The sequence below is a fragment of the Schistocerca americana genome, chromosome X (assembly GCF_021461395.2).
Source record: "Schistocerca americana isolate TAMUIC-IGC-003095 chromosome X, iqSchAmer2.1, whole genome shotgun sequence".
Lineage (NCBI taxonomy): Eukaryota > Metazoa > Arthropoda > Insecta > Orthoptera > Acrididae > Schistocerca > Schistocerca americana.
The window spans coordinates 655,779,925-655,797,353 of record NC_060130.1 but is presented as its reverse complement, the minus strand read 5'-3'; the positions used below and the strand labels follow the sequence as shown (position 1 = coordinate 655,797,353).

The window sequence follows — 17,429 nt, the reverse complement described above, 5'->3', positions numbered from 1 at the left end:
GACTCTGATCCCACAACTCGATACTAGCGCTCATGTCTTATAGTCTATGTTCATTCCGAGCATCTTCTGGAATGGTAAACACCTCTACGAATATTGGCACAAAACTACGGTAATAACTCGGAAGCGAAACAAAATGTCATCGTCGTTCACGTAAAATTTTCGGTCTGTCTTGGAGTCTTCTATGCTTTGATATCCAGCATAATAATGACGATGAGTTCATGACTCTCTCTATTCCCTTGTCGTGTGAATTTTGCACCTATCGGATTTTCGTCTAAGTATGAAGAATTCACCTCTTATCTTTAAGGCATTCAAGTATTTAAGTAAAACGTTAACAGAAATGGGCACAGCAGCCATATCTGCCAACATACTAGTTTCAACGTGTTGCAACGTAGAAACATTACCATTATTGCTTCCTACTCTGTTAGCAAGAGAACCGTTGACATTATTGAGCTTGCTAAAATGCACAGCTTAGGCCTCCTAATACCTAATCTTATGATTTTTTAAAATGATTATGCTCCCTCGTACCAGAATTACAGGTCGCAAAGAAACCCGAACCAGACTCTAAGCAGTTTCCTCGATCACCGACCACATGTCTGATGCCATTTGCAGTTACACCGCTGCTAATTTCTTCCAGCTAACAAACAGAACTACTAAATCAGACTTGCAGGACATCGCAGTGGCATCGGTATAGGAGAGTTGTACACATTAGCCAGTCCCCTTAACAGCAGCGCTACAGAGTACATGACAGTCCGCCAAAGCGCCCTGGATTCCTTCCCGCGATGCTGCTGTTCAATGGACCAAGCGAGACCAAAAGCATGACAGTTTGCGAGACTCAGTGAAGGCTTTATGGTCGCTCATACAGGCTGGACCCGGCCCACGCCAACTTTCATTTTTTCCGCACGTAGCCGACATTTCGTGGCCCACGAAGAGAAAGCAGATTGTCCAGCATCGCAGAAACAGGGAGGACCGGAAATTTTGGCAGAGACCGGAAATTTTGCCAGACTGGACGCTCAAGGTACGCAAGAAATCGAATTAATGTGTATTACTTCCCGATAAATCTCACGTCTCTTTACTCCAGAAATGGAGCTACTTTCATCCACTTTCAGCTTTCTAAAACTAATTTCTAGTTTTTTATGCTGATTTTACCGTACACCATAAATTTCAAGTATTTAATATTATTATGTTTCATTTTACTGAAAGAAGCAAAAGTAAATGAAAATAAAAGTGGAAGTCAATAATTATAAATCTATTACTTGTAGCGCGACGCAGGTTTCACAGAAAAAAACTAAAAATATGTAACTGCTTTGAAAGATGGAAGAAATTTTTATCATTGTCAGGTTGTGCTTCAAGTGAGTGAGTAGTTTGTATAGTTGTGTAGTAAAGGTAGCGTAGTTAATGATTCTGCAGGGATTGCGAATATTCAACGTAAATATCTTCAGTCCCAAGAATGTCACTCTGACAAGGCGTTATACTCTGACCGACACTGAAAGGCGTTTCATTTCTTAGGCTTGTTACATGATGGTGAACAATTTCTTTATTAATGACAAATGAAGCTAGCCGGCCGCAGTATACTTCAGGTGTAAGTGGTTTAAGATTAAATGTTCATCTTTCACTGCTTCATACAATGTGGCCATAGTTTCTAACAGTTCAGTACTCATGAAGTTCAACCAAGCATGGAAAAAGCTTACGCTAAGCGCGTATTACCGGCTGTTGCCACTGCGCATTCGAATTTATATGGCCACGATCTCATTCCAGGTGCGGTCTATCCTTACTGCTATTACCGGAGAGATGTTATAATCTCGTATTGCACGTGGAAAATTGTAACAGAGTGGTATGTGTACGAAACGCTGCGTGTGTTTACACCTGTAATTACTCTTAACAGGAAGGGAAATCTCTAGTAAATTTTGTAGCTAACAGATTTTCCCGTTGTAATAGCTATCGCGGTTTTGGCTCCTGTCCTAAAATATTGCTGTTAATACCTGTAGCATAATAGACCTATAGATTAATTTAAAAGAGAGCCAGCAAGCTTCGTTTAAAGTTACTTGTTCACTTTCCAGTAAAAGTTTTCACCAGGCACAATAAAGCTCGTCTGATAAGTTTTTCTCAGGGACGGGATGAGCTAGTTGGTGTTCGTAAGTAGATGGAAATGGCTCTGACTCCTGTCAAGCAACTGGAAGCAACTGAAAATGGAAGAGTGGATGTGTCGAGAGGGCTGCCGAGACTCATGTACCAAACTTACCACAGTACCTCGGACACTATCCTCTCCTGTGGATACTATCTGTTCTGCAGCAAATACAGTATCTGTCACTAATCGTCATCTTGGCTGTGAGCGGCGAGCCAGTGGCAGGTCTAGGTGTCCTGTATAAAGGAGACAGGGACCGAGGAGAACTCAGGCTTTTACACCTATCCCGCTAACCAACAAGCTCGAGATGTTGCTTTCCTTGAAATCGAAACTGAGCCAGTGAAACTCACATGACTCGTTGGGAATAGTACTGTGACTCGTGTAAAAGGAGGCATACACAAAAGGGGGTCTATCAGTCATCAGCAGTTCAAATGTACGGTGAATAATGCTACTCCTTGGGGAAATAATAGTAAGGGATTGGAAGAAACACCATGTACACGTGGTGTGTAAGCCTGAGCGCTGAAGAGGCTGTCCGACAGCCGTTGAGGGCACAACGAGGAACCAAAAGCAGATTGTGGCGCACGTTACAACAAACGGTACGCACGAGGGGTTTTTTTTTAGATTAGGCGACTCTTCATCCCCTCCAGATAACAGTAATTATAGGAAATCCAAAAGTATCAATTTAAGAACGAAAGAAAAGCCCCACTAAAAGTGAGAGCATTAAAATCCTAGCGGTTAACCGCCGAAGCACTCGCAAAGAAGTCCCAGAATTTGAAGCCCTCTTAAAAGACAATGAAGCTCACATAACACCAGGTACAGAAAGCTGGTTAAAGCTGGGCGTTGACAGTAGTGAGACTTTTTGGGAAAACTTAAGCGTACACTGAAAGAATATGGAGGCGATGCATTTGTCACAGTAGCAAGAAACTCAAATTCACCGAGATAATAAATCAAACTGCATGCGACATTGTTGTCGAAAGACTCAGAATCAAGTGCGGGCATAAAATTCTAATTGGATCTTTGTGTCGAGCGCCAGACCCATTTCCTGATGTAACCGAAAGCTTTAGAGTAAACCTTATTTCGATTGTATGAAATTTCTCTAACCATACTGTAATCATAGGAGGAGACTTTAACCATAACCAATCCATTTGGATGACTACAGTTGTATTAGTGTTGGGCGTGACCAGATATCCTGTGAAACATTATTAATGCCATCTCTGAAAGCTACTTTGAACATATAGTTTGAAACATCACTCATGATGGAAATACATCATATCTAATGGCAACAAATAGACCTCACCTCTTTGATGATGTCCACATTGAAACTAGTATCAGTCACGACGTACCACCTATAGCAACAATGAATACCAAAGTACAAAGGGCAACTTCTATTCAGTAAAATAGACAAATACGCAGCTGTGTTATATCTGAATGCGAAACTTCAAACTCTTAACTCAGGGCCAGAGCATATAGAGAGAAACTATGGCTCAAGGTTAAAAGAATAGTTGACGATGTACTGGATAGATATGCACCCAGGAGGACAGTTCATGATAGAGGTCTCTCCATAGTATACAGTCATCGTAAAGAAACTTCAAAAAATGGTTCAAATGGCTCTGAGCACTATGGGACTTAACTGCTGAGGTCATCAGTCCCCTAGAACTTAGAAGTACTTAAACCTAACTAACCTAAGGACATCACACACATCCATGCCCGAAGCAGAATTCAAACCTGCGACCGTAGCGGTCGCGCGGTTCCAGACTGAAGCGCGTAGAACCGCTCTGCCACTCCGGCCGGCAAACTTCTAAAGAAAGAGGGCTACGTATAAAACAAAGCATTGCACTATAGACAGAAACATACTGAATGAAACGCATTCGTCTGTCAAGGCACCACTGTGTGAAGATTTCAATGAGTACCGTAGCAGAATACTGTCAAATGACCTTTCACAATACCCAAAGACATTCTGGTCGTATGTAAATGCTTTTAGCTGCACCAAAGTTAGTGTCCAGACACTCAACGATGAGACAGAGGTTGAAATTGTGGATATAAAACGAAAGCAAAAATGCTTAATTTAGTTTTCAAATTTTCCCTTACAAGGGGAGACTCAGTAGTATTGCCCCAATTTAACTCTCGCACCATTAGAAAGACGAGTCAAGTACACATTTCTGTCTAGATGGAATCATTATCATGTAATTGCAGTTGAATTAGCCCTCAATTAACTTTAACCTATCCTAGACCGCTTGAACATAAAATTATGCCCGGTTGCCCGGTAGCTGGAAGAAACCACAGGTCAAACATATATACTAAAAGGATAGCAGAGATGACCCACAGAGCTGTCGACCAATATCCCTGACATCCATTTGTGGTGGAATCTTAGAAAATATTCTGAGCTCAGAAATAATCAGGTATCTCGAACAGAATGGCTTCCTCCATACCAGGCAGCAGGATTTCGAAAACACTGATCATGTGAAACCTAGTTCGCACTTTTCTCATATGACATACTGAAAGCCATGGATCAAGGCAGTCAGATAAATGCAGTATTTCTCGATTTTAGAAAAGCTTTTGACTCAGTACCAAACCTACGCTTGTTATCAAAAGTGCAATGTGTGGATATCAAGGGAAATTTGTGAGTGGATTGACGATTTTTTGATAGGGACGCAGCAAGTTATGTTGGATTGAGAGTCATTGACGACCTTGCGGATAATATTAATAGCAACTAAAACTTTTTGCAGATATTGCAATTATCTATAATGAAGTACAATCTGAAAGAATGTGCGCAAATATTCAGTCAGATCTTCGGAAGATTTCAAAGTGTTGCAAAGTGTGTAAGTTGCTTTCAAATTTTCATAAATGTTAAACTGTGCATTTCACAAAATGAAATACCGTAGTATCATATGACTATAGTATCAGTGAGTCATATTTGCCATCGGTAAACTCACACAAATACATGGGTGTAGGACCTTGCAGGGACATGAGATGAAACGATCACATGGGCTCATTTCTGGGTGAAGCAGGTAGCAGACTTCGATTTATTGATAGAATACCAGGAAAATGCAGTCAGTATATAAAGGAGATTGCTTACAAATCACTCGTGCGACCCATCCTAGAACATTGCTCTAATGTTTGGGATCCGTACCAGATAGAACTTACAGGGGATACTACACGTGTATAGAGAAGGGCAACACGAATAGTCACAGGTTTGTCTGATCCGCGGAGAGTTTCACAGAGATGTTGAAAGAACTGACCTGGCAGTCTCTTGAAGATAGGAGTTATTTATCCCGACAAAGCCTTCTTACAAACTTTAGGAACCAGCTTTGAATGATGACTCTAGGAATATACTACAATCTCCTTCATATCGCTCCCATAAGGATTGTGAGGATTTGATCAAACTAATTACAGCACGCACAGAGCCATTTAAACACACATTCTTCCCGCGTCCCATACGTGAATGAAACGGGAAAAAGCCCAAGTAACTGATACAGTGGGACGTACCCTCTGCCATGCACTTCAAAGTGGTTTGCAGAGTATGGACCTAGATGTAGATGAGTATGTATGTTCTTCACATTTTAGTTTGACTACTGACTAATGGAAGCCAATAGTCTTTACATGTGTCTCCTAGTTTATGTTTCAAGTGAAGGCAGAGAAGCCGGAAACCGCCACCTTCCATCAAATGTTTATGAAAGGGACGCCTTAGGTCCAGGCAGTGTCCGTCTGTGGGAGTATTTTCGGATGGGTACACCGAATCTACGTCTTTCGATGTGGAACTTTGATTGGTTGGTATGCTGAATTGGGGGAGGGAACCAGACAGCGAGGTCATCGGTACCATCGGAATAGGGAAGGGTGGGGAAGGAAGTCGGCCGTGCTCTTTCAAATGAACCATTACGTCATTTGCCTGAAGCGATTTTACGGAAATCACGGATAGTATAAATGAGGAGCACCGGACGCGGGTAGCCGGCCGGTGAGGCCGTGCGGTTCTAGGCGCTTCCGTCTGGAACCGCGTGACCGCTACGGTCGCAGGTTCGAATCCTGCCTCGGGCATGGATGTGTGTGATGTCCTTAGGTTAGTTAGGTTTAAGTAGTTCTAAGTTCTAGGGGACTGATGACCACAGATGTTAAGTCCTATAGTGCTCAGAGCCGTTTGAACCATTTTTGAACCGGACGCGGGTTTGAACAGTCGTCCTCCCGAATACGAGTCCTGTGTGCTAATCACTGCTCCACCTCGCTCCGTGGAACTTTGACTGCACAAATTTGTAGAGACGATACACTTCATGAATATGTGTTTCTGTATGTCGGTGAAATAGATGAGGTCATTCTATAAGACTACAACACTCGGCGACGCAAGAGTTGGTTTGTGGAAAAATATCTTCCAAACGAAATAATTCCGCGAATCAAAAGGCCAATTCAATCTTCCACTGGAATGGTCCGGGGAGGCGTGTTCCTGCTCTAATTCTGTCTCGTCAGCCGGCTGCGGTGGCCGAGCGGTTCTAGGCAATTTAGTCCGGAACCGCGTGATTGCTACAGTCGCAGGTTCGAATCCTGCCTCCGGGCATGGATGTGTCTGAGGTTAGTTAGGTTTGAGTAGTTCTAAGTTTTAGGGGACTGATGACCTCAGATGTTAAGTCCCATAATGCTCAGAGTCATTTTCTGTCTCGTCAGACGCCTGACACGCTAGGAGCAGCTTTTCAAGAATAACTACATCTGCTTGCTAAGGAGTTCATCGACGTCATTACTAACATTGTGAGGTTCCTCTGCGTGCTACGCTGGTGGTCAGGGTATTCAAATATCGTACTGACGTTCCTTGCATCATACCAAAGTAATACATCAATTTTGTGTATTTTAAATATTTCTTAAACTTGAATACAAATGCTATGGCTTGGGTAGTGTTTTGAAAATTTTATTCACGCCGTATCATCAACTCCACATTTTGGCTATGTTTTATCACATTCAACACACAGCTTTTGGAGTTATTATTTTCTTTTCCTTACGGACACCAGTGCACTGGGAAGAAATGGGAGGAACGTTTCCTGACCTTTTGCACGCAGTGAGCATTACCAACTGCAGTGCATGACAGCACATCGTGTCATTCATCGGCGTGACGATGGAATACACATAACACCTGATCGACACAGGGCAGTGGAAAGGCGTGTTGGTGATGCATAGTGGAATATAATAAAACGTGAATAACATTAATGTGGAGTCGCCTCCTCACCTCCATCACTGTATGAAGTTACAATGAAATACAGACCATTAGCACCTTACAGGCGTTGATAAATATAACGGGGACAATTGAAAATGTGTCCCCCGACCGGGACTCGAACCCAGGATCTCCTGCTTACATGGCGTCGAAGACACACAGGACAGCGTGACTGCAGGGACTTATCTCTGGCACGCTCCCCCTCTGACCCACATTTCCAGCTTATTGTCCACACACTACATTTGTAGTGCCCCTGCCCACTATGGTCATTACTCTCGGCAATCAAACTACCTATTCCCTTAACACTTTGAGCAATGTGAGTGCATCTGAACTGAAGAAAATCATTGGCCGGTAAGCCTTATCTGTATGAAGATGGTATCTGTTCTTTCGGACATGTCCGACAGAACAGATACCATCTTCATATAACCGTCGCTGTAGGTCCGTTGTTGGATGCAATTTTATTCGTACATCAGTTTTCTCGCTCTTGAACCTAGCGACATACTGGTATAAAGTACAGCTGTTAATAGTAAATACCAACATAAAGTCAAGTAATGTTCCAACCCAATTCTCTGGGACACGTTTTTCTACGACTTCACCTCTTCAGCATCAAGACAGCTAATTTAAGAATCAAATTACATACTACGAATACATTATGTAATACACTGAGATGACAAAAGGTAATGGGATAGCGATATGCACACGTGCAAATGGCGATAGCGTCGCGCGCACAAGGTACAAAAGGACAGTGCATTGGTGGAGCTGTCATTTGTACTCAGCTGATTCATGTGAACAGGTTTCCGACGTGATTATGGCCACACGACGGGAATCAACAGACTCTGAACGCGGAATGGTGATTGGAGCTAGACGCATGAGACATTCCATTTCGGAAATCGTTAGGAAATTCAATATTCTGAGATCCACAGGGCCAAGAGTGTGCCAAGAATACCAAATTTCAGGCATTATCTCTCACCACGGACAATACAGTGGCCTATGGCCTTCACTTAAATACCGAGTGCAGCGACATACGCTTATAGAGTTGTCAGCGCTAACAGACAAGCAAGACTGCGTGAAATAACCGCAGAAATCAATGTGGAACGTACGGCGAGCGTATCGGTTAGTGTAGTGCGGCCAAATTTGGCATTAATGGCCTATGGCAGCAGAAACCGTATCGAATGCCTTTGATAACAGCACGACATCGCTTAGAGAAGCTCTTGTGGGCTCGTCACCGTATCGGTTGAACCCTATACGACTGGACAACCGTGGCTTGGTCAGATGAGTCCCGATTTAAGTTCGTAAGAAGTGATGGTAGGGTTCGAGTGTTACGCAAACCCCACAAAACCACGGACCCAAGATGCCTACGAGCCACTGTTTAAGTTGGTGGTGGCTCCATAATGGTGTGGGCTGCATTTACATGGAATGGACTGGGTCCTCGGTTATGTTCGGATACATGGAAATCATTTGCAGCCATTCATAGACTTCAAGTTCCCAACAACGATGGAATTTTTATGGATGACAATGCTCCATGTCACCGGCCCACTATTGTTTACGATTGGTTTGAAGAACATTCTCGATAATTCGAGCGAATGATTTGGCAACTGAGATCACCCGACATAACTCCCGTTGAACATTTATGGGACATAATCGACAGGTCAGTTCGTGCACAAAATCGTGCACTGGGAACACTTTCGCAATTGTCGACGGCCATAGATACAACATGGCTCAATATTTCTGCAGGGGACTTCCGGCGACTTGTTAAGTCCATGCCACGTCTAGCAGCTGCACTCCGCCGGGTAAAAGGAGATCCGAGACGGAATTAAGAGGTATCTCATGACTTGTCACTTCAGAGTATATTAAAACATGGATATTAGTCACGGCGGGCGCTAGTTATTATGCTTCCCGTATTAGAGAGGATTGATTTAAATAGAATTTTCGTAAGAATGAGATCGTTGTTGCTTCACTACTAAACCGTTGATTTTGTTCTGTCATAATCTTTTAGATCCAGGAAGTCAGGGGCGTTTATAACAGTGACTAGGCTGATTTTTTACTGTACCTGGAATGATAGCCAAACTGATCCCTGCGATCCAGATGAGGGCCAGCGTGGCAGCGGCGCTCCTCACGGCTAAGCTGGTGCTGTGAGACAGCGGCAGCGCGATCAGAATGAACCGCTCCAGCGACATGAACACCATTATCAGCACTGAAACCTGCAATAGAATTTGTGGTTTTCTTTCCCTGACAAATGAGTTTTAAGAATCCCCAGTATTCAAGTGAATGCATGAGAACAAACGCTTGAAATTTATTATATGGAAATAGTACGGTACTTCTAAATTAATTAGGTTCTTGATACGATGGTTTTTCTGTTTTATGGGATTGTTGATAAGCTTCTTTTTATTGAAGGTAGGAGCTACTGATTTTATCTCAGTTGATGAACAATTTATGACATTTGCTTAGCGTCCGTGGATGTTTTAAGGAAAAGATGGAGGCATGGGACGTACACTTTATCACTAGAATTCACATAACTCGTATGAAATATCTCAGGGTTTCCTGAGCATTAAGTGATTTTGAAATTTTTTCACAATATCTGTTACCCGTTTTTTGAAACTCAAGCAACTAGAAGTACTTAATAGAGTTATAGGACTGGCAGGTGTAGCAAAGTGGTAAGCTTCCTCACAGCTGCCGTTATGTGGCTTTATGGCGGTATACTCTTAAAATGGGTGTGAACAAAACGAAAAACAATTTTCTTATATCTGAAGAACGAAGAAAAGGCCCAATTTAATTCTGTTGCACTGAAAATGTGAATGAAATGGATATTAGTGACCAAGGCGTTGAGAAATAGATGAAATTGTTAAAATTGAATAAAGCTCCAGGGGTCGATGGAATCCCTGTCAGAGGCTATACCAGATTTGCTGCTCAGATAGTCACTTTTTTTTATCCACGATATACCGTAGATTACTCTAAAAAAAGCGTACCCAGCGTTTGGGAGGGAGCATAGGTCACACCTGTCAACACGAAGGGCATAAGATGTAATGTACAAGAAGGCTAGTAGAAGTGATAAACAAAACACGACCGTCCATTATCCTTGACAGTCATTTGCTGTAAAAAACAGAGAACGTAGTGTGATCTAATTCTATTCAACTCGCTGCACTTTCTATAACTACGAGATCGATTACGATTAATTGACCTATTCCAAATCGATTACTTCTGATGAAAACTGCTTTGTTCGTCATAACCTAAATTCTGAATTTCTGGTTGGTTCTGATGTAACATAAAAAATGTTCAAATGTGTGTGAATTCCTAAGGGACCGAACTGCTGAGGTCATCGGTCCCTAGACTTACACATTACTTAAACTAACTTAAACTGACTTATGGTTAGAACAACACTAACATCCATGCCCAAGGGAGGACTCGAACCTTCGGCGGGAGTGGCCGCGCAATCCGTGACATGACGTCTCTAACCGCGCGGCCACTCCGTGCATGTGATGTAATATAACAAACACTTTCATCCACTACACAAAATTGCTTGAAATTGTCCATCACTTTCTATATCAGTGTCTTTACTTTATTTAGTTATCAGCTTCCTTTCGTATTTGGTTTCTCTTTTAAAAATTATCTCCAGTTTTACTAATATGAATTGGAAGTCTGAACCACCTGTTATTTGCGGTAACATAATACGTTTTGTGGGGGATGGCTTCTATCAACTAATCCTGACGTCTGACATGAAAACACTGCTCGTCTTATGGTTCAAATGGCTCTGAGCACTATGGGACTCAACTGCTGTGGTCATAAGTCCCCTAGAACTTAGAACTACTTAAACCTAACTAACCTAAGGACAGCACACAACACCCAGCCATCACGAGGCAGAGAAAATCCCTGACCCCGCCGGGAATCGAACCCGGGAACCCGGGCGTGGGAAGCGAGAACGCTACCGCACGACCACGAGATGCGGGCGCTCGTCTTATGTTTGATACTTTATTAGAAATGCCTTTTGAAGCGATTGATGTACTTCATTCGAAACTGCAAGTGAAAATACCACCATTCTGACAACTAGTTCACTTAAAAGACCATGTTTTAATTACTATTAATTAATTAAAGCCGGCCGGAGTGGCCGTGCGGTTCTAGGCGCTACAGTCTGGAACCGAGCGACGCTACGGTCGCGGGTTCGAATCCTGCCTCGGGCATGGATGTGTGTGATGTCCTTAGGTTAGTTAGGTTTAATTAGTTCTAAGTTCTAGGCGACTGATGGCCTCAGAAGTTAAGTCGCATAGTACTCAGAACCATTTGAACCAAATTAATTAAAGCATCGATAAAGACGTATCAATAACATTCGGAACTCTTCGTCTAAATGAAATGTAATTAAAGTTTTGTAATCCCTTGATCAAACAGAGTCGTTTGTATGTATCACGATAGCCTTCTGTTTGAAGTTTATTTTGGAATATTTCTAGTCATTTTTGGTTTTGTATGTTTTTTAGCCTCTCCTCCCTTACAGCCTGTTTGAATAGGTATATTATAAACACAATTTGCGTATGATTCCAACCGACAATTTGTGAGGGATTGCCGATGTCATTTGGATGACCTGAACTGTTTGCATTATTAGCTATCAGCATAACTTAAATTTCCACCATACTTAATTTGAATAATTAGGCAGGTGGTAATTCTGATGTAGGGCTTTTCTGACCCCATGAGAACGACGTCACTAGCCACTAGAATAAAAGCGGCAGGGAGGGAGTGGGCTGTCATTTCTGGCGCCAGTACTTTGGGCGGCTGTCGTGGTGAGAGTACTGACAGACGGTTAGCCAATGACAGATGGCAGATGTGCATACGTTTCCGAGTTGGAGCTTCAATGATTCTGCCTAGTGTGAGGGTGGCGACACTCAATCACTGAGGCAGCAAGATACACTCCTGGAAATGGAAAAAAGAACACAATGACACCGGTGTGTCAGACCCACCATACTTGCTCCGGACACTGCGAGAGAGCTGTACAAGCAATGATCACACGCACGGCACAGCGGACACACCAGGAACCGCGGTGTTGGCCGTCGAATGGCGCTAGCTGCGCAGCATTTGTGCACCGCCGCCGTCAGTGTCAGCCAGTTTGCCGTGGCATACGGAGCTCCATCGCAGTCTTTAACACTGGTAGCATGCCGCGACAGCGTGGACGTGAACCGTATGTGCAGTTGACGGACTTTGAGCGAGGGCGTATAGTGGGCATGCGGGAGGCCGGGTGGACGTACCGCCGAATTGCTCAACACGTGGGGCGTGAGGTCTCCACAGTACATCGATGTTGTCGCCAGTGGTCGGCGGAAGGTGCACGTGCCCGTCGACCTGGGACCGGACCGCAGCGACGCACGGATGCACGCCAAGACCGTAGGATCCTACGCAGTGCCGTAGGGGACCGCACCGCCACTTCCCAGCAAATTAGGGACACTGTTGCTCCTGGGGTATCGGCGAGGACCATTCGCAACCGTCTCCATGAAGCTGGGCTACGGTCCCGCACACCGTTAGGCCGTCTTCCGCTCACGCCCCAACATCGTGCAGCCCGCCTCCACTGGTGTCGCGACAGGCGTGAATGGAGGGACGAATGGAGACGTGTCGTCTTCAGCGATGAGAGTCGCTTCTGCCTTGGTGCCAATGATGGTCGTATGCGTGTTTGGCGCCGTGCAGGTGAGCGCCATAATCAGGACTGCATACGACCGAGGCACAGAGGGCCAACACCCGGCATCATGGTGTGGGGAGAGATCTCCTACACTGGCCGTACACCACTGGTGATCGTCGAAAGGACACTGAATAGTGCACGGTACATCCAAACCGTCATCGAACCCATCGTTCTACCATTCCTAGACCGGCAAGGGAACTTGCTGTTCCAACAGGACAATGCACGTCCGCATGTATCCCGTGCCACCCAACGTGCTCTAGAAGGTGTAAGTCAACTACCCTGGCCAGCAAGATCTCCGGATCTGTCCCCCATTGAGCATGTTTGGGACTGGATGAAGCGTCGTCTCACGCGGTCTGCACGTCCAGCACGAACGCTGGTCCAACTGAGGCGCCAGGTGGAAATGGCATGGCAAGCCGTTCCACAGGACTACATCCAGCATCTCTACGATCGTCTCCATGGGAGAATAGCAGCCTGCATTGCTGCGAAAGGTGGATATACACTGTACTAGTGCCGACATTGTGCATGCTCTGTTGCCTGTGTCTATGTGCCTGTGGTTCTGTCAGTGTGATCATGTGATGTATCTGACCCCAGGAATGTGTCAATAAAGTTTCCCCTTCCTGGGACAACGAATTCACGGTGTTCTTATTTCAATTTCCAGGAGTGTACTTCTGTTGTTCAGTGGCCGGCCGGAGTGGCCGAGCAGTTCTAGGCGCTACAGTCTGGAACCGTGCGAACGCTACGGTCGTTGGTTCGAATCCTGCCTCGGGCATGGATGTGTGTGCTGTCCTTAGGTTAGTTAGGTTTAAGTAGTTCTAAGTTCTAGGGGACTGATGACCTCAGCAGTTAAATGCCATAGTGCTCAGAGCCATTTGAACCATTTTATTGTTCAGTGCATTTGTCTCGTGTTGTTTGTGTACTGAACAATAATAAACCAAGATTATTCGAAGTGTTTATCATTTATAAAGTTAAAAGATCACTTCAAATATACATATGAAGTCGCGGACGGGCAATCTTGGGCAACAAACGATTACAAGGTAAGTATATCCAGAAGAGTATTGAACTTAGGAATCTGTGTTAATGGTGGGACTCGAATTAATGATAATTAAAATAATCAATACGTAGCTCTAAAATGAGATCCCTTACAGTCCGGGGTAGATAGATTAATTTATATATTGAAGTGATACATAGCTTTTAAAATTTACTACAGAAGAAGAAAGAGCTTACAGTACATAAGCATTATGAAGTGTGTCTACTCAGAATGTTTACATGTTGATATGTGAAAGATGTTGTCAACGTTCTTCATCCATGACATAGGAACATAAGTACTGTTTATTGTGTTTTTTTTTCTTTTTTTTTTTTTTTTTGAAAGTGAAGTTTTCATTTAGTGTAAAACAAAGGAAGACATCACAATTTGTTCTATTGCCACAAACATCGACCCAAAGAGTAGTGGGGAGCAGGAAGAGCTTGGTGAACAAAGTAATACTGTTCATGCAGCACCAGAAAACTTCTCTGACGTTTTAATTCAGATTATGGCATCCCTCGCTCAATTAAAGACTAATAATGAATGTTTGCCAAATACATTAAATGGGGTGAACAATAGTATGATCGGACAGATTCGTGCTGTTAATGTTTACATTGATTCTTCAATGGGCCGGCCGGAGTGGCCGAGCGGTTCTAGGCGCTACAGTCTGGAACCGCGTGGCCGCTACGGTCGCAGGTTCGAATCCTGCCTCGGGCATGGATGTGTGTGATGTCCTTAGGTTAGTTAGGTTAAAGTAGTTCTAAGTTCTAGGGGACTGATGACCACAGCAGTTAAGTCCTATAGTGCTCAGAGCCATTTTTTTTGATTCTTCAAATGCAGATCTGAGGGCAGATAAAGTTGACACACTAGCAACTAAAGTCCAACAGTTAGAGAACAGGACTGATGAGCAGGAAAATTGTTTAACCACATCATAGTACTTTAACATTTGAGGGTTTCTGCATTACTTCATAGCACGTTTGTCCTTATTTGGAACGATACATCACCGATTCTGCGTATAAGGGATCCGAGAATTTGTTGGTAGGTTTGCTGAGGTATGTGGCATTAGATTCTGCGCAAAGGTTATGTAATTCGCGTAAATAACGGGCCGCTGATTTGTGCAAGAGGTGATTTCGCCCGATAGCGACCCAGATGGGTTCCATCGGATTTACACCAGGTGAATTTGGCTGGCAAGACATCAACGCGAGTTCACGATAATGCTCATCAAAACGCTATATAGCATAGTTCTGGCTGCGAGACACGGACAGTTATACCGCTGAAAGATGACATCGCCGTCCCGGAAGACATCAAGCATGAAGGGATGCAGGTAGTTCGCAGCTGTCAGCATGTCTTAGATTACTACCACAGGTCCCATGCAAGCGTAGGAGAATGTCTCCCATAGCATAATACTGCTCCCACCAGCCTGCGTCCGTGGCGCTCTACACGTTTCGAGCCGCCGTTCACCTGGATGACGGCGTTTGTGGAGACGATCATCGAGTTAGTGTAGCAAAAATGTGATTCACTCGAAGAAGCGATCCGTTTCCATTGATCGACGGGCGAATCACGATGGCCCTGTGCCCACTGCAATCGTAATTGACGATGTCGTTGGGTCAAAAGGTGATTACGTAGCGGTGGTCTGTTACGGAGCTCCATGTTCAACAATGTACGGTGAACGGTGTGCTTTGAAACACTTGTGTGTGCAACATCATTGCCCTCTTTCGGCAGAGATGCCGTATGTCACACTTATCCTACTTTAATGAGCAGACAAACCTCCGAACCCCAGGTTCTGTGAAGAGTCGTGAACGTCCAACCACTTAGCGCCAAGTGGTGAACATTGGACCAGCTTCGCCGTTCGAGATACTCGTTTACAGGCTCTGCGTAATAACAATCTGCCCTTTGTCAAAGTTGCTTATCTCAGTGGATTTCCCCATTTGCAGCCCATAACTTCTCTAGGGTAATCACCCCACTGTATCAGCTCAGCTTACAGCCTTTTGTTACCGCGTCACATGCCCGCAACACCACCAGGCGGCATCCAACGCTGCAGTGGTCATAATGTTTTGGCTCATCAGTGCATGTTTTGTGTTTTGAGGAGGGAGGCTTGCTAGGGTAGTGCATAAAGTTGTGCAAAGCCACTGTGACAGGGTGGCGTAGTGGTTAGCACATCTGCCTAGTGAGTAGGAGACCCAGGTTCAGATCCCGGCTTTCGTACAAATTTTCATTCGTCGCTTCAGTCTCACTACGTAGTCTAGATCTTTCTTCAGAGCTGAATACGAGAAATCTGCTTCTTCGGCTTTGAATAAAGAGTCTGAAAGATGCTTCTAGGCCACAAATGTTGTCCATTCGCTTTATGTGACAATATAATTATCTTTTTTTGCAAAAAAAAAAAAATCTCTCTAAATATACTTTGGACAAACTACTGCATTAAGATGTGTATATGGAGATATTGACTTCATTACATTATTACCAAGGGTAAATTAAGAACAACTGTTTTGAACACTTCTACTGTACTCTCAAGTCTCCTTTCTAATTTTCTGGCTGTTATTCACAAAGTCCCTATATCTAGTCCATTTGATTAAGTTCATACACCCCATTACACTACTGGCAATTAAAGTTGTAACACCAGGAGTGATACGAAGTAACGAACTTTTACTTATTGTGGGTATTTTATATGTGTATAGAATACATGATGAAATTTGCACGTGACTGAGAGTAAACATGTTGCGAAATATAGTACACAGTGCTGCCATGTTTGGTAGAAATAACGGCTGTAACGCACCCCGGCATTGAGTCAAACTGAGTTCGGACGAAAGATACGGATGCATAATGCCATGCTGCTTCATCTCTGTGCTAGAGGTCATAAATCGTACTGGCTGGCGACTAGGGGCGTGTCAGTCTCTCGGAAACCCATGATTAGACGTTTGCAGGGGAGAGATTTGTAAAATGTGCTGACCAGGGGAAATGTCAAACACCCTCTATGTCTAGGTACGTCAGGACAGTCTGCTGCCAAAATTACCGGCGCAAACCAGAGGTCATCGGGTTGCGTATGCAGTGGTATACTCTTTGACATAAAACTGATAATACTCAAAGTCCGGCTGTCTTTACAATCTGGACACACTGTAGGCGGCGCAGCTCATAGAGGAAGTCTTGTCCTCTGTTCGAGTTGCTATACTACTTCTACGTCTCTGGTGTAGAGGTGAAGAACATATCGTCTGAATGCAACGTCTCGCTGGCGAAACCGCCCGTTACCTAAATTTTTACAGCGCCTTTCGTCCGAATGCAGATGTCCTGGATGTAATGATAGCACAGCTAACATATATTTTACTTTCTGACGCATCGCTAATAACAGTTCAGTCCACTAACATTTTTGCGAAAGAAATCCCGGCAGACTACCTTTGAAAGCCGCATGCATCAGACCTTTCCAGAACCCACTTGCTGGCACCCAGCAGCTGCT

At 44.0% G+C, this 17,429-nt stretch overlaps 1 protein-coding gene across 1 annotated transcript in view; it reads right to left on the bottom strand.

Annotated features, from left to right (window-relative positions):
- The window catches only part of LOC124556230 (relaxin receptor 1-like), a 370,951-nt gene that overhangs the window by 80,449 nt on the left and 273,073 nt on the right, over positions 1-17,429 (bottom strand). The window contains exon 9 of the mRNA XM_047130220.1: positions 9,361-9,511. Coding sequence (XP_046986176.1) covers positions 9,361-9,511 — 151 coding nt within the window. The remainder of the gene's footprint in view (positions 1-9,360; positions 9,512-17,429) is intronic.